This window comes from Cadophora gregata, assembly GCF_030347475.1.
Source record: "Cadophora gregata isolate MNR1 chromosome Unknown scaffold_5, whole genome shotgun sequence".
In the NCBI taxonomy this organism is placed as follows: Eukaryota; Fungi; Ascomycota; class Leotiomycetes; order Helotiales; family Ploettnerulaceae; genus Cadophora; species Cadophora gregata.
Window position 1 is genome coordinate 1,220,636 of NW_026695928.1, and position 17,114 is coordinate 1,237,749.

General features: G+C 50.2%; 6 protein-coding genes across 6 annotated transcripts; 4 read left to right on the forward strand and 2 right to left on the reverse strand.

Annotated features, from left to right (window-relative positions):
• The first annotated feature begins 938 nt into the window (after positions 1-938).
• Positions 939-6,876, forward strand: ONS95_011174 (uncharacterized protein). The gene is made up of 4 exons (XM_058504773.1): positions 939-1,942; positions 2,056-3,745; positions 3,817-6,182; positions 6,237-6,876. Exons 2-4 carry the CDS (start codon positions 3,385-3,387, stop codon positions 6,378-6,380), a joined length of 2,871 nt encoding a protein of 956 aa, XP_058359329.1. The 5' UTR covers positions 939-1,942; positions 2,056-3,384; the 3' UTR covers positions 6,381-6,876.
• ONS95_011175 (uncharacterized protein) lies at positions 6,877-8,351 on the reverse strand. Its single transcript, XM_058504774.1, has 2 exons — positions 7,927-8,351; positions 6,877-7,878 (listed from the first exon to the last, which is right to left on the reverse strand). Coding segments are annotated over exons 1-2 (837 nt in total). The 5' UTR covers positions 7,929-8,351; the 3' UTR covers positions 6,877-7,043.
• Positions 8,352-8,465: 114 nt separating this feature from the next.
• CEF1 (Pre-mRNA-splicing factor cef1) lies at positions 8,466-11,223 on the forward strand. Its single transcript, XM_058504775.1, has one exon. The coding sequence runs from the start codon at positions 8,491-8,493 to the stop codon at positions 10,588-10,590; it is 2,100 nt and encodes a 699-aa protein (XP_058359331.1). The 5' UTR covers positions 8,466-8,490; the 3' UTR covers positions 10,591-11,223.
• Positions 11,224-12,201: 978 nt separating this feature from the next.
• Positions 12,202-14,310, reverse strand: ONS95_011178 (uncharacterized protein). Its single transcript, XM_058504777.1, has 3 exons — positions 13,926-14,310; positions 13,790-13,869; positions 12,202-13,734 (listed from the first exon to the last, which is right to left on the reverse strand). Exons 1-3 carry the CDS (start codon positions 14,253-14,255, stop codon positions 13,248-13,250), a joined length of 897 nt encoding a protein of 298 aa, XP_058359332.1. The 5' UTR covers positions 14,256-14,310; the 3' UTR covers positions 12,202-13,247.
• Positions 12,267-13,294, forward strand: ONS95_011177 (uncharacterized protein; the record flags this gene model as incomplete). The annotated part of the gene is made up of 2 exons (XM_058504776.1): positions 12,267-12,336; positions 12,396-13,294. 2 exons carry the CDS (start codon positions 12,267-12,269, stop codon positions 13,292-13,294), a joined length of 969 nt encoding a protein of 322 aa, XP_058359333.1.
• Positions 14,311-14,659: 349 nt separating the features above from the next.
• On the forward strand, positions 14,660-16,570 carry ONS95_011179 (uncharacterized protein; the record flags this gene model as incomplete). The annotated part of the gene is made up of 4 exons (XM_058504778.1): positions 14,660-14,853; positions 15,045-15,062; positions 15,118-15,402; positions 15,463-16,570. 4 exons carry the CDS (start codon positions 14,660-14,662, stop codon positions 16,568-16,570), a joined length of 1,605 nt encoding a protein of 534 aa, XP_058359334.1.
• Between the last annotated feature and the right edge of the window lie 544 nt (positions 16,571-17,114).

Sequence of the window (17,114 nt, forward strand, 5' to 3'; positions counted from 1 at the left end):
AGTGATGATGGACTGGCTCGACTGGCCAGGTCCCGTTGGCTGCTAGTTAAATCCTCGGACGTGAGGAAGTTCGAGGAGGGTGAGCCGTTGAGGGCCAACTCTGCCTTCTTCTTTATGCCTTTGATCAGATTTGCGTTGGGACGGGTGTATTGCGGATTCTGGGGAAGACATGGGCCCCTGATTGGCGTAAGAATTGTTTGAGCTGCACAGTCTGTGGAGGCGGAGGAGAGGAGCCAAGCGTGGAGGTATATAGTCGTTAGTGGGCTGCAGCGGGATATTAAGGTACTGTCAGTCCTGGGTGGACACCAATGTAGAAATTCAGGTAAAGGCTGAAGCGAGAGTGGTGGGAGTATGAGTAGGTATGTGGAGGGGTGAGAATGCGGAGGGGAAACACGTAGGGAGTGGACGAAAATGAAGCGAAAGGCCAGCGCCGGTGAAGAATCTGGCAGGTCACAAGCGGCAGCCGGTGCGATCGCTAACATATTTAATGTACCCATCGCGTTCTGCGTTCCACGTTCCAGCACGGCAGCTGGTAGGCAGTCTCAGGGCCGTCTTGGCTTCGCAAGATCCATTTCCAAAAATGATGGCATCGGTGCGGAAATGGTAATTAGTAGGAGGCCATGGAAAAGTGGAAAGGAAGGATCGTGCTCTCTGTTGGCACTGGTATAAGATGTGCCATTATGGTATGGTATGGTATGGTATGGTACGGTATGGCAAGGCGCGCGGTGTTCAGTCAGATGGAATAGTACCTACGGGACAGGCAGTACCTCGTACCTAAGGGAGGTAAATACCACGTAAATTTACCTACCTACCTTGCCCTTGGTAATTTACCTATCTCCTGGTGAGATACAGGATGTGGCGTCCGAGGTGTCGACTGCAAGGCCTTCCCCGTAAACGAGGTTCTGAGATGAGAGCAGAAAGAAACAGACAGAAAGTAATGCTCGCTGTCACTCACTCTCTGTGCAGTGAATATAGATTTGGTTATGAAGTGATAAACTGCCGATCAATCCGCTGCTGCGAACAAATGACTTTGACACAGCATGCGGATTGGATCTATAGCGTTCCGTCAGTCCACTATCAATATCACTCCAGCCCCGGATTGGATTGTGTTCTATTCACGACTCCGCAACACAATAAACTTTACCAAACTTCAGCGATGCGAGGGATCCTTAGGCCGCTATCCCCTTTCCCCTTTCTCATAGAGAACCCTTACATTCCGCGATCACTTCCGATCACCTGTCCTGTCAGCGCTTTTGTCGCTCTCGAGAGCGCCGATTGAGATTGACATCGCTGTGCTGCCAAACAGGTTAACTAAGGTAACCTCCAAGACGTGATCTTGCCATCTTGGTCTGTTGATGACCATCACCATCCATTGGCCTGAATCGAGCTTCCCTTCCGCTTCTAGCGCGGCCAGTAGAAGGAAGAGGCAATCGGACATCCTCCAGGATTTGCAGTTGACAGACGAGATGCAACACGCCAGCGCCAGCGCCAGCGCCGTCAGTGCCACTGCCAAGCTGGCTCGCTTGCTGCCCGCCTTTTCTCATCAACTGCCTCAAAGCGCATAGCACCCGACCTGGGCAGTGGGCAGTGGGCAGTGGGCAGTCTTCGACCGAGACGATCCATGTCGCCCGTTCATGCTCGCAACCTGGGTTGGACAGGAGGAGGCAGGAGGCAGGAGGCAGGAGGCAGTAGGGTTGCACTGAGTCGGCAACGCGAGAGAAAGGGAAGCGTTTGCCAGACAGGCGCCACTTCATTGGCTGCCGACCCTGCACGTACGTACAGGCCTCCTCGGCCTGAAGGCGAGGACTAGGACTGGTGAACGAGCAGTGGTGACAGGGTAGACATGGCGAGCGGGGGATGAGTAAGGCTGGATAGCCAGTGAGGGAGAGATGGAGGACGGCGATGACGGGGCCTGGGAATAGGTATGGTAACTTTACCTTAGGTAAGTTACAGTATGCAGGAGCAGCAGTCGCAGTGTCAAAGAATAGTATCAAATAGGGGAGGAAATAGAATTGACGATGCCTTCCTGCGAGATTCTAAGTTAATCCTTCGCAGGCAGGATAGGTATGGTCTGGTATGGTCTGGTATGGTATGTACTTCTCGATCTTGCAGCGCGATGCAGCACCACAAACAAAGCAGGGCCGAAGAGCTGGCTGTACCCGTACCTAAAATCGACCACTCATTCACTCATCGGGCCTGGTGTTGTCTGCCAATCTCTGGCGAGCCATTCACACATCGCGAAAGCGCTGAAAACGATCCACTTTACGACGACTGACGATTCCCTGCACCTGGCCGCCGTACTAGGACCGGTCGTCCAGACACACACATACACACATGTCCAGTGTCCACACACATAGCACTGCATAGCACCGCATCGCACCGCATCGCACCGCACTTTTCTCATATGTTCGGAAAAAGTGTGGCCGACACCAGACGACTCCTCGGAGCCCATGCCGCCGCAGTACAGGACACTGAGGACACTGCCGTTCTGACTGCCTGGCCTGGCTACCAACTCTCTCCAAAGCACGATAGTAGTCTTCGTCTGAGGTCTCCCACGTCTCCTCTCCTCTGCTCTCCTATGAGTCCTGCCTATCCTTCCAATGCCTGCCATTCCGTGCCATGCTTTGCCATGCCATGCTTCGCTCTCTTCTTTCTTCCCTCCTCTCGACGACTGTCCTGGCTAACCAGAACTTTAGTCGTTCTCCATCATCCCAATCCGTCCCATGCTATCCCATGCCGGTCGTCTATCCCATGCCCTGCCCTGCCATCATCCCATCCCATCCCATCCCAGTATCAGGGCAGCAATATCACGGCCCCATCTGATTCCCGCCGCTGGCTCGCCCTCCCCCTCCAAACCCACCATCTTCCCCTGTCAACAGACTTTGTATGCCGCTTTACTACATTAGGTACTAAATCCTCTCACACCCCCGGCTTCCCCTCGCATCTCTCCACAACAAGTCTACCTCCGTAAAGCACGCCTCTTGCTGCCCAGGACCACATCAATATCTTCCATGATCATGCCCTCGAATTTCTTTCTTCTTCAGACCGTGCCTTGTCATGTCCATGTCCTGCAGTCCCATACAATACCCCGCCAAATAATATAATTGATTGCCGCTGTCATCCTGGTGGTGCCGTCCTTAACTCGACTGCTTGTTTCTTCTCTCCGCATTGCCTCACACAGAGAGCCCTGCTGATGATCAAGGGCTCTAAGGTGCCACCCCCGGACCCAACTACGAATATAGATATATCCTCCGACCTCCATCTTGAACTGCCTTTCTAGAGCAACTCTTCTCCACCCTCTTTTACACTCCTCCACAACTTCAGCACGAAATATTGTTCAACATTTCTACCCACCAGAAGTGCACTTGAGCAAGAACTTTCAACATGCTATCGAACCCTCTTCATCGCTTTTCGGCGTACAATGCCTTGCCGTCGAATAACAGCTACGCAAACGGCCACCTGCCCTCCAATCACATGCACTCAGGGCTGCATACTCTTGCTGACGGTTCCCAATACGCTCTGCAACAATTGCAACAACATGTCGATGTTCATCAAAATGGTCAATTTCACAGAAATCACAATAATAAGCACCGCCAACATCCTTATGGTCCTGGGCCAGGAAATGGGAGGTCGGTGGGCAATGGGGCTTCAGGGCCGATTCGCCGGCGGATCAGCAGAGCGTGCGACCAGTGCAATCAGCTTCGCACGAAATGTGATGGGCAAAGCCCTTGCGCCCATTGCGTTGGTAAGTTCCTCGCTACTTTTTTCCGGTGGTTTTCATGATTGGCCGTACAGAAGCTAATCGTGTATCTACAGAATTCGGCTTGGGCTGTGAGTATATTCGGGAGAGAAAGAAGCGAGGAAAAGCTTCTCGTAAAGACTTAGCACAACAAGCTGCCGCCGCTGCAGCTATTGGCCAAAAATCACCAACCGGCCAGTCTTCAGACGAGCGCACTTCACCGACTGAATCACGCAACGAAAATGGCTCTTCCACGACCTCTGCGCAGAACGAAAATGGTGAATTTCGCCGTCCCCAAGCCTCCAGGTCGCTTAGCCTCAACACCACAGGGCTAGACAAGGTCTCTGCTCGTGAAGCTGTCATGAAGGGAAGGCTACGAGCCGGCAGCCTCGAGAGCCTCGCGGAACCCCCAAATGGACATCAGCCTCACATGGTTAGTCGCGCGGAAGCTGATCAAATCGAAAGCCCCGCGTCCCTGAATCTTAACGGCTATTCAAGCATGCATGGCTACAGACCTGCCATGAATCCCCACATGATGAATGGCAATGGTGGTCACCCCAACTTCACTGCCGGACAGGGAAATTTACCCGGCTATGATCTCCCCTATGCCATCCAAACATCAAGCCCGACGCATTACCCGGGGAATACCCCTGGTCCCTTTCGTTTAGGCGATAGTCCTCTCCCCGGATTTCCTATGGGGTCAGATGCTGCTTCACCGGGAGGATGGATGTCGATTCCTTCCCCCTCGAACCAATATCAACAACACGTGACGAATCACAGCTACAACACCACCCTCCGTTACCCCGTCTTGCAGCCCCTGATCCCACATCTTGGCAACATCATCCCTTTATCCCTGGCTTGTGACCTGTTGGACTTGTACTTTGCAAGTTCTTCATCGGCGTTGATGCATCCGACTTCACCATATGTCCTTGGGTATGTGTTTCGTAAACACTCTATTCTTCATCCGACCAAGCCGAGACAATGTACTCCAGCATTATTAGCCAGCATGCTGTGGGTGGTAGCCCAAACGAGTGACGCAGCTTTCCTGACAGCACCTCCTTCCTCACGCGGACGTATCTGTCAGAGACTGTTGGAACTCACTGTCGGTCTTCTCAAGCCACTCATCCATGGGCCATCCAGTGGCGAATCATCGCCCAACTTCTCCAACACTGTCATCAATGGTGTTGCCTTGGGAGGCCTTGGTGTGGCCATGCCTGGGTCTGTCAACCCAGAAGGCTTGAATGGAGAGACTAGTGGCGCTTTTGGTGCTGCTGGAACCCTGGATGATGTTGTCACCTACATCCATCTTGCCACTGTTGTCTCAGCAAGCGAGTACAAGGGTGCCAGTCTCAGGTGGTGGAACGCAGCTTGGTCTCTGGCAAGAGAACTGAAGCTTGGAAGAGAGCTGCCTCACACAGCTGCCCAGCAACCTACTGAGAACGATGCCGATGCTGATGGGGAGGAGGATGACCTGCCAACATCTGGCATCAGCGAGGAAGAAAGGGAGGAACGGAGAAGGATATGGTGGCTGTGTTATACCGTGGATCGCCATCTCGCTTTGTGTTATAACAGACCACTTTTCCTGTTAGACATTGAGTGCGATGGCCTTCTCCAGCCAATGGACGACACGTTGTGGCAAGCTGGAGACTTCTACACCGGTGATTCAAGCATTCATATTACCTCCCCGAGTGGCGCTCCACGGATTAGAGGGATTGGACCTAACTTTGAGTGTACCGGACATAGCATATTCGGATATTTCTTACCCCTCATGACTATCCTCGGAGAGATCGTAGATCTCTACCACGCCAAGAACCACCCTCGATTCGGAGTTGGCTTCAGATCCCAGTCCGAATGGGACGACCATGCCAGCGAAATCGCCAGACAACTCGATCGCTACGGCGAGAGCCTCAAAGAATTCGAAGAACGAAATCTCAAGCAGGACGAACAAACCGAGGCGACCTTAGACAGCATCGCAGCTGCCCATCAAGCGACCACAACAGAGCATAACGACATCGGCACTCCTTCTGTTCGCTCGGTCCACACCGCATCCTCCGCCCACGTCTCTGAAGCAGATATCCAAACACGGATTGTCGTCGCTTACGGTACACATGTAATGCACGTGCTGCATATCTTATTGACCGGAAAATGGGATCCTATCTCCCTCCTCGACGATAACGACCTCTGGATCTCCTCACAAAGTTTCATCAATGCCACAGGCCACGCCGTCAGTGCTGCCGAAGCAATCAACAACATCCTCGAATACGACCCCGGACTGGAGTTCATGCCATTCTTCTTCGGCGTGTATCTGCTCCAGGGAAGTTTCCTGCTGTTATTAATTGCGGATAAGCTCCAGGTAGAGGCTTCACCAAGTGTAGTCAAAGCTTGCGAGACGATAGTACGCGCACACGAGGCCTGTGTCGTGACTCTGAACACTGAATACCAGGTTAGTAACCATCTCTCTATCCTCTTTCAAGTACAGGCCTAACAAGAACAACAGAGGAATTTCCGTAAAGTTATGCGCTCAGCATTGGCACAAGTACGCGGCCGCGTACCAGAGGATTTCGGTGAACAGCAATTACGGCGGAGGGAAGTGCTAGCTCTGTACCGGTGGACAGGCGACGGGACGGGCCTGGCTCTTTAATTGATAATACAATCGATCTCGTTTTCTTCACTAATATGGCGTTCTACGGAAGATTTGAATCCCACAATGGATTTTGGGTGGGCTTCTTGACTTGGCTTAGGATCTCAACACACTATAACGACGCGACGCAATCTGCGGAATATGGATGGATATGACTGGGAGGCTGGAATGGATAATACTCGGCTCTGGTTGGATAACTTTTTATTTGTTCTTATGACGTTGCGTCTTGGAAATGCAACGGGGGATCGACCAAAAAAGGAGTTCGCCTTATTGATGTGTATAGCTTCATGGGGAGTTAAATCTTTGGGCTTGTTGGGTTGGATTCACTGCTGCTATTTGACCTTTCTCTTCTGTGTACGATGGACTGATATTGATCTTGGTCATATCATGGTTTGGAGTCTTGACTTGCTCAATTTTGCGACTTTTCTCTCATCATTGAAAAACTCAGGTAGCTTAAAACCCACCCAAAACAATTTTATTATATGTCATACATATATTACCACATACCTTGTGTCGTGTAGTACTTGGAGACTAGTCTCATGGCCTTTTGGCTCCATGTGGGCGCAAAGAAAACACGATATCCAATCTTTCTAAACTCAAAACTCCCCATTCGCACTTTAAGACCAACAGCCTCACACACTTTCCAACAGCCCCACCCTCACTTCAATTGCCCTTCCCTTCCCCACAAAACCCTCTCAGCCCATCCGCGTACTCCATAAACCTGACCTTCAACGTCCCCCCAACAGCTAACCTCACAACCGGCCCAAGCACGCCCCCAAAAGTCTCCCAACACACATACTCCGTACCCTTCCTCCCCTCTTCTCCTCCCTGGCCTTCCTCATCAACCTCGACCAGTTCAGTCACGCGCTCAGAGAACATCTGCCACTGCGCATACCCAACACTCTTCCACGCGATCCTGTACCCTTTCTTCTCATCCCGTGGGGCATTCATAGACGCAGTGAGAAGCTCCAGGACAGTGACAATAATACCCTGATCTCTGCTTTTCTTTATCCCCTCAACCAATCCATCCCCGCTCATGAAAACAGCCATCTCACCTGCAGAGCCTGGGTCCAGCCATCCGGGCTTTCCGGTCACGAGGGCTGGATCAGATGGAGATCCCAATGATTCGGAACCAGCCTTAGATACTGGCGTTGTTTTCGTCTTCTGAAATGATCCCGATGCCGGGTTTACGACTGAGGATGGAGAGAATGTGAATGTTGGCGTGAAGCCGTTCCATTGGGACCAGGTGTTGGTGTTTCGGATGGTGGCGAGGACTTCGGCTGGTGTTGCGTTTGGGATGAATGTTTTTGCGAGGACGGTGAAGGATCCGGAGGGACCGTAGGTGGGGGTTGGGATGGGGACAGTCTGGAGGGTTGATGTGGAGGATTTTGAGGAGGACATTTTGTCTTGATTATTGGTCATATAGATTATGGTGGCAAGGCCGATGACGAGAATGGTGATGGTGACGGCCAGAGTTTGAGTGTCAATGAAAATGTCCCTGTTGAGATTTTAACGGATGTTACTTAGAATTGGACGGGCTTCTGACATTGAAATTTGGTGACGTGGTTTGTACTATGTTAGAGGTGATATGTACACTGTTGAGGAAGGAAGGACCACTTTGCTGATAATATACCGGTCGGATCGAAGGGGTGATTCGATACCTTAGGGGAAACACATATACTGTATCTCGCACAAGAATTCTAAAGTGTAATTCTCGCGGCGATCAGAGTCCTCGGTATCTCTCAATGTTATGAGAATCTCCGAAGGACTGAAGAGTGAGGACTGAACGTCGTTCAATCTCGCTTTCGGGATAGGAAAGGCTGTTACACTTCTAAGCGGCACAGTAAATCCCATTACTAGACCACAGCGCTGGGGCCCGTTTCAATGTCACTGCGTTCCAAAAAGACCTTTAAATAAAAAGAACCCATCATATTCACTCCGATTCCTGGCCAGCCAGACCAAAGTCAAGTGGTAATGCTCGCTTAGCGTCGATCTCGGTGTATGGTTTCGCCGACGCCGCGTGCAACTTTCCTTGGAGCCGCGACTTCAGCAAAATCGCATTTCAATCCTCCTATAACCTCACCACCACGGACCTCGACATCACGACACGATGCCCGTCGTCAAAGGAGGAGTATGGACGAATATAGAAGATGAAATTTTGAAAGCCAGTGTTTCGAAATATGGTCTGAACCAATGGGCGCGAGTTTCGTCGTTACTGGCGCGAAAAACACCGAAACAATGCAAAGCGCGATGGAGCGAATGGCTTGACCCGGGTATCCGGAAGATCGAATGGAGCAAGGAGGAAGATGAGAAGCTCCTGCATCTGGCGAAGTTGATGCCCACGCAATGGCGCACGATCGCTCCGCTGGTTGGCAGAACTGCTACACAGTGCCTGGAGCGCTACCAACGACTTCTGGATGAAGCTGAGCAGAAGGAAGCTGGAGAGTTGGGACTAGGTGGGCCTGATGGAGGAGAGACCAAGGCTCCATCTGCGGATGATGTTAGGAGGTTGAGACCTGGAGAGGTGGATCCGGATCCTGAATCGAAACCTGCGCGACCTGATACCATTGATCTGGACGAAGATGAAAAGGAAATGCTGAGCGAGGCTCGTGCCCGTCTGGCGAATACACAGGGAAAGAAGGCGAAGCGGAAGGCGAGAGAGAGGCAGCTGGAGGAGTCGAGACGGTTGGCGGTGTTGCAGAAGCGCAGAGAGTTGAAAAATGCGGGTATCAATATTAAGGTCGTGAACCGTAAGAAGGGGATGATGGACTACAATGCCGATATTCCGTTTGAGAAGGCTCCTGCACCTGGATTCTACGAGACTGGCGACGAGCAGATGCAGAATGAGAAAGAAAGAGAGGCCTTTGATCCTAGGAAGCAGCAGCTAGCGAACAAGCGAAAGGGCGACCAGGAAGAGGACCCAGATCGAAAACGTAGGAAGGGAGAGAAAGAAGCCCCATCTGCCTCATATCAAGCAGCTATGAAGGCTGGTCAAATGCAGAAGATTCGAGAGGCGGAACAAAGCAGCAAAAGAAGATCTCTTGTTTTGCCAGCACCACAAGTTGGAGAGGGAGAGTTGGAGGAAATTGTCAAAATGGGCATGATTGGTGAAAGGGCCAACATGATTGCAAGATCCAGTGAGAATGATGCGACACGAGGCTTGGTCAACACATATTCGACTGTCAACAGTGGAGCACCTATTCGAACACCAAGAGCACCTGCTCAGGAGGACCATATTGCGAATGAGATCAGAAACATCAGAGCCTTGACTGAGACACAATCGTCGCTACTAGGTGGTGAGAATACACCTTTGCACGAGGGCATTGGTAGCACGGGGTTCGATGGAGTTACTCCCCGACGACAACAGATGGAAACACCAAATCCTATGGCAACACCTTTCAGACAAGCTTCGAACGGTATTGGCCAGACCCCGATGCGACCTCCAGCGATTCCAGGTCAAACTCCAATGCGTACACCTCGTGACACATTTGCTCTCAACGCCGACGGAGAAATGCAACTTGTCGGTGGCACTCCTAGAGACATCAAACTGAGAGAAATGTCAATGAAGCACAAGCTGAAGCAAGGTCTTGCATCTCTGCCGAGGCCAAAGGATGTTGAATGGGAGCTAGAATTGCCCGAGGAACAGCAAGAACTAATTGGCACCGAAGAACTCTCCGAAGAAGATGCAGCCATCCGAGACGAGAGAAATCGACTGATCCGAGAAGCACAAGAAGCAATCGAGTTCAAGAGGCGGAGTCAAGTCATGCAGAAAGGGCTCCCTCGCCCCACTGCTCTTGATATAAATGCGCTCCTTCTAGGAGCTTCCCAAGTTCAGGATCCCATTCTAGCTACAATTGCAAGAGAAGCTGCTTTGCTTGAGGCAAACGACGCTATCAAATATCCAGTTCCAGGTGCCCGAGTCAGAGGCACTCCAGGGCCCCTGGCTGTGATCGACGACGACGACCTCGCTAGAGCCCGACTTGTTATCGCGCGAGAAGTCCCAGAATCAGCGGCCCAGGCTGGGTCAGAAGAATTCCAGAAGTTATGGAGTGAGGCGAAAACCCACTCGCTGCTGCCGGGCATTAGCGGCTACGAAGATGAGGTCGATGAACATCAGATGCTCGTCCAGACTTTCGACGTATGTATTTCTCCATTTAACCAACCAGACTCAAATGCTAACAATTTGCCTAGAACGTTCAAGATAAACTAGTAGCTACAGCCGAGAAAGGCAATAAACTCCAGAAGAAACTAGCCCTCCACCTTGGCGGCTACCAAAAGCGCGCCAATACCCTGCGCCAGAAAATTGGCGAAGCATCCGAAGCCCTGGACAAAGCAAACCAGTCGCTGGATTCCTTCCGCACGCTGCAAATATCCGAGGAAGCAGCTATCTCACGTCGTTTGGAAGCGTTGCGTGCTGAGGTTGGGTTTGTGGCTACGAGGGAGAGAGAAGCGCAGGATCTGTACAGGATGAGGAAGGAGGAGTTGGTCAATTTGACGGCGGGGACTAATGGGTATCATTGAGGAGAGACTGGTTCAGGACATAGCATGGCATGGAATGGAATGTTGTACAACAGTTAGGAAGAGTACATACTCTTCGAGCCCGAGATTCAATGGATATATTATGGCACTTGTTGACCTGACACCTGGTGTCATTTCACAAGTGGCATTCAGGACTACGCTGATTTCAAAATTGTTTGAAATCCAATGTTTTCAGTACCAAGCCTGTGAGAGAAAGTAGCGTGACCGAAGTGAACATGCTTCGTTGCTTGTGCACCATAGCGTAAGTCCGCAATGGCTCGCTTAACGCCTCGAATGTAAACAACTAGGGGCAGCTGCTAGAGACAATCTACAAACTGTTGCGGTCGAACGCAGATAATCTCTCTCATTGTAAGGGTAAAATTAACATATACAATCAGGTGTTCTTTACTTGTCCGCGTCCTAAATTGTGTTTCCCTGCCAGCACTTTGTTCTCACGAGCGAGGTTGCCTTTGACCCTTGTTTACCCCAAAGCCAGCCGTCCCAGTTCGCGCCTCTTTTCGCGGAGCCATTCTCTTACCTCATCTCAACACGAAATGTGGCATGAATAGCTGTAGCTCAGGAAATAGACTGTTACTTATCATGTCCCTAATGTCAATAGTGTTCATGCCGAGATAGCCATTGATAGATCAGAATGGCAGGTAAACAGCAGCATAAACGGTAAATATGAATATTCTCTTGCTGTTGTCCTTCTCTAGGGCTTCAACTCTAAATCGAATCTTGTTTGAAGACTAAAATCCATCGAGTACCCAAGTAGTTTAGTGAAATGGCTGACATCAATCAAAAGTATGATTTTCTTTCATCTGCACTTTTTCTGCTAGTCACTCTGGAATTCGACCTTTACAATTCCCTCAGAATCTGAATAATGGGCGACTGAGCAGATCCAAATGCGGGATATTTTGAAGAGAAATCGAAGCATCATTTGGATTGACTCGAACTCAGCAATAAGAAGGGAAAGGAGGGTTTTTTCAGTGTCTATGGGGCGGGGTCTGCCACAAGAATTGGTCCCACAGGCAGAGAGCAGCGTCATTTGGTGCAACAGGGTTATATAGATCTGAGAGAATTCGTATGCAACTTTGCAGTCCCTTTTCCATTTTCGTCTGGATGTGTCATGTCGTAGGATCGATTGAAGCTCGGGTTCAAGAAACCGGCTCCGAGATTGTATCTTCAGCCGAGAGCTCAGTTGTACCTTAAATAATCTCAGGGGTCTTGAACGCTAACCCCAATACAGCACTAACTTCTCACCGCCTAGCTTTCATGTCAACACAGCACTCAACCAGACGGACATTTTGACTTGACCAGTTCATAGAAGCTTCTTCAGTCCCCTATTTCTCATTCACAACCCTCACAATGGGTGACTTTGCTTCCAATCCCGAGTCTCTCATCCCACTATTTAAGCTCGACCGAGTCCTCAAACAAGGTACACATGTTACCCCACCAAGCTTGCCTCATCCCCTCAATTGACAAACGGGTCTCTAGATGAAGCTGGACGCCGCAGTATTCTCCTTGGGAAAATCAACGACAACCCGGCCTTATTAATCCTCGAGCGCGCACCATTTCCCAGCTCAACGACATACCTCTCCAAGATACCCTCCACTCTCCAAACTCTCAAGAACCTCGGTGCGAATGATGTTTACTTCTGGTATCTCGCAACCTCGACACCCTATACAGCTTCCGACAAGCCCGAAAATTTCGCAGACCTCAAGATCAATTTAATATATCCATGTACGGAACAGCATATTAAAAAGTATTCGAAGCAGGCTGTACGTATGGTGGTCGAGACACCTCAGATTTACAGGGAGAAAGTGAAGCCGTACATGTTAGCCAAAAGAGAGCAGGGCCGTCTCAACTGGGTCTACAATATAATCGATGGAAAAACCGAAGTCGAGGATGTGATTTATCGTACACCGCAAGGAAGAGATGGTGATGAGGGATTCCTCTTACTGCCAGATCTGAATTGGGACCGCAAAACGATGGAAGGCCTACATCTTTTGGGACTGGTGGAGAGGAGGGACATATGGAGTCTACGAGATCTGAAAAAGAGACATCTTCCTTGGCTGAGACACATGCGGGACAAGTTGGTGGATGCTACAGTCAAAATGTACGGTGATAAGGGTGTGGAAAGAGATACCCTGAAGCTGTACGTTCACTACCAACCCACATACTATCACTTCCATATCCACATTGTTCATGTGGCACTGGAAGCTGGAGCTACACAAGCTGTAGGCAAAGCAGTCGGACTAGAAACTATCATCTCGCAACTCGACACAATGGGAGGAGATGAGGAGAGGGGTATGGAAGAAGCAGAACTTCATTACACAGTCGGGGAAGCTAGCGAGCTATGGACGGAGATATTTGCGCCCCTGAAAGAGGGCTAGAGCCAGACTTCGTCTTAGAAGACCGGTAGAGCTTCTCAACCGCAATGACCAGATCATTGACCCCTGATCCACTAGGACAATCCTTCCACTTGCCACCGTCGCGGATACAGTATATCTCCTCATTCAGCCTGACGGTACAGGACTTCGTCACACCCGCATCAATACTCCTCCTCACGCTATCTCTTAACATCCCAATAGCTGTCCCTCCGTTCTCCTCGACAGCACACTTATCCAATTCGTCGAAATCGATTCCATGCTCCAATGCGCAGTCTTTGACTAGACTCTCTTGTGGTATTTCCTGGTAGTCGCGGGAGAGGCACATAGTAAACCCTAGGTAGATTTTTGGGTCGGGGTAGAGCTTCGCAGAGCATAGCTCGATAATGTTTCCCATACATTCCTGCGGGCCATGCATACAGGAGACTCCATCGTTGTCTGTAGGACTAGAGGAATATACATTAGTTGCAAGAAATCAAACAAGACATCCAGAAGACTTACGTTCCAATGTACGACAGGGTGAAATTGACTTTGTCAATCACTCGTTGCATGGTGGGTAGTATCATCTCTCTGAGGCAGTCCTGCAGTAGCCTTGTCAACATCTTGTTCCAAATGTCCTACATCTTTTTGAACATACCCGCGCATCAGGGCACTTGGACATGATGTGTGCTTCTAACGGAACCAGCTTCTTGTCCAGCGCCTTCGCATTATCCGACGATATCGCACTCGACGAGCCCAGAACAGTCACACCTCCACCAGTCTTCCCATGGCTGCTGTATTGGAACAGGTGCGGGCTCGATACCGTTGTCCATAAAAAGTAGCAGAGTCCAACAACAGCAAAAGCTATGGCAAAGGGGCGATGCCGGCGATAGCTGGGTCTGTTGATCATCCTTTCCTTCTCGCTGAACATCTCCGGGTGCTTGATGTCGCGAGGATAATCGGAAGAGAACGGGCGTTCAGATGTCATAGTGATGGAGACATAGAAATGTAGCTGCGATGTCGACTTTAACTTTGGATTAAAGTGAAGGTTAATGCTAGCCCACGAGACGGAAATGACAAGGCTTGTTGTGGCACTCGCTGATCACACCCTTGTATCAGCTAAAGTGACAACTGCACCACGCGACATACCAGATTTATCGATATTTTTGCTCAACTTATCATTACAGTCACTCCAAGGAGCACGACATTTACGGAGCCTTGTGAGTGACATGCAGCGTAGCGCGCCTGCGGGAAGGAAAGGCTGAGAAACCCCACTAAACCAGCCAGCCAGCCCTGCCAGAGCCCAAAGCCAAAATCTGGTCGTGAACCGGTCCCTGGAATTTTACTCTCCTCTCCTCTCCTCTCCTCTCCTCTCCCCATGTTCCTCTCTCAATGGCCACGACAAGGCAGTCTCTGGACTCCTCCTCCTTCCTAGAGCCGCTCTCCATTGACACTGCAAAGATCCGTAGCCTCGCACGCAGCTTATGCAGCACCTTTACGAGCCTTGCCGCAAATTCGCAAGAGCAGTTTTTACCTACGCCGATTTCGGATTCTGTGCTAAGGCCCGAGGGTGATGAGAGCGGCAGGTGAGATACGACCTTTCTAAAGTACCTAGTTATTGCCAGGTACCTTACCTGCAGGCCGTTTGTTGCCATTTTGGATTATGTATTATCATGTGATGTACTTCCGTTTCGAGACAACTTGAAGAGAGCGGCTTGCAAGGTCGTCAGGTTGGTCACTATGCTAAAGTACTTACTGACATACTTAAACCTTAAAGATATTTAGCGATTGATATGTGAGTACCCGAATCGATCACACGCTCTCTCCTCTCACAGGCCTGACATCTCTAGTGGAGGGACAAACCTTCGAGTTGGATTTATCGAGTTACTTGGGCCTGGTGAAACTTCTACAGATGCAACAACAAGAGTCGATAATGCAGGTGAACGGTCACGTGTTGTCCGTCATCTTGAGAAGAGTTGGCCGATTGGAGAGCAATTAAAACACAACAAAGCCGAGGACTTGTTCGGGTGGATTGGAGCATGCATCGCGGGAGTTGTGCAAGATGGCTGTCACACATGGCCTGGGAACTTGCCAGACGAGATCCCACTTGGCATCACGTTTAGTTTTCCCATGGTGTTTGTCTCTCCCCCCCAACCCTATTTCCGAAGCGAGGCGATCTTGCTTACCTTTGTTAGTCAACATACGTTGTCTGAAGCGACTCTTATGTCGATGGGAAAGGGGTTCCAAATAACCTCCAATCTTGACCTCGGCAAACTCCTCCTACAAGGCTACGAAAAGACTCGAGGTGCTTTACCACGCATCAAGATCACAGCCATCGTCAACGATGCAGTAGCAACTCTCGTTTCCTTCGCATATCAATTCCGAAGCAACACGAGACGAAAAGCAGCTATGGGACTCATAGTAGGCACAGGCTGCAACGCAACCATCCCCTTAGCACTTGGAAAACTGCATCCAGACAAACGACCTACCCAAGTCAAGATCCTAGACGGCGAAACAGAGGCAGACCTAAATCTCAAGATAGCCGTCAATACAGAATGGACCATCCGAGGCGCCGCGGGACCATTACACGAACTAAATTTCATCACCCATTGGGACAAGAAACTCGATGCCCAAGGCGAAGTGCCGGGCTTCCAGCCCTTCGAATATATGACTGCGGGAAGATATCTAGGAGAACTAGGCCGCATCATCATAGTCGACTATCTTACAACTAATCTGTATATTCCCGAATCTTCTCTCCCACCTCTTCTTACTCAGCGGCATGGATTGAGCACTACCTTCTTAGGGAATTTAGGCCCACATCTCGCTACCCTCGAGCCATCACTGCTCAAGCAACTAAACACCGAGATCCCACCATCGATAGAGCCAGATGCGTGGAAATGGACTGCTGAAATAGCAGATGTGGTATATGATATCGCGAAAGCGATACAAATCCGGGCAGCGGGAATGACTGCCGCAGCCGTAATCGCACTCCTCGCTTGCGCAGAGGAGATACACTTCTCTTCACCTAGCACAACAAAATCACTACCTAATGGTATAACCGCCCAAATCAACGGTAGCAAAGAAGCGCTTGACGAATTGATGGTCGGATACACCGGTGGTTGTATTGTGCATTTCCAGGACTATCTAGCCGATTGCCAGAGGTTTTTAGATGAGATTATGGGAGCTGAGTTCGCCGGCCAAGAAGATGTGCCGAGAGTGGTGCTGATGCCCTGCCATGATGGCGGGATCATTGGAGCGGGCATTCTGGCGGGTACCGTCCAGAGTCTTGCGCATGATGGATGAAGTGCTGAGCGTGAGATCTGTATGTATTGGGAAGTTGTGTTGGATATATCGTGGTCTCGGTTAGGGTGAGATCTATTTACATAGAAGTCAGGCGTTGCACATATATAGTCAGCGAGAGAGGAATCTAGACGAATCGATAGACTTCGGTTCTGAGAAATTTCCCAAGTGCAAATTGAGGAAGGCCGTACTGCTCGATCGAGTTGTGCAATATGTCATCTGAACTCGATGTCTCCTTCTCACCACACAATGATGCGATTTGCATTTTTATCTCCTTGGTGGAATCCATTGCTAAGCACTCGAAGACACTGGTATTGTAAAAGTAAACACTGTTGTCGTTTTCAACAGTGGAAGTGTGCATTAATCAGCAAATAATATCTGCCTTCTTGCATGCTTGCCTTGAACGGCGATGTTGACGGGAGAGTTCACACGCATACTTGCTGGATGGCCTCCATTGTAATGGGGATCTTTTGTGTGCCGCAGTCAGCTTAGGTGGCTTTGGTAGAGAACCTAGCGTTCCTTTGCACGCTGCTACAGAAAGTAGTGA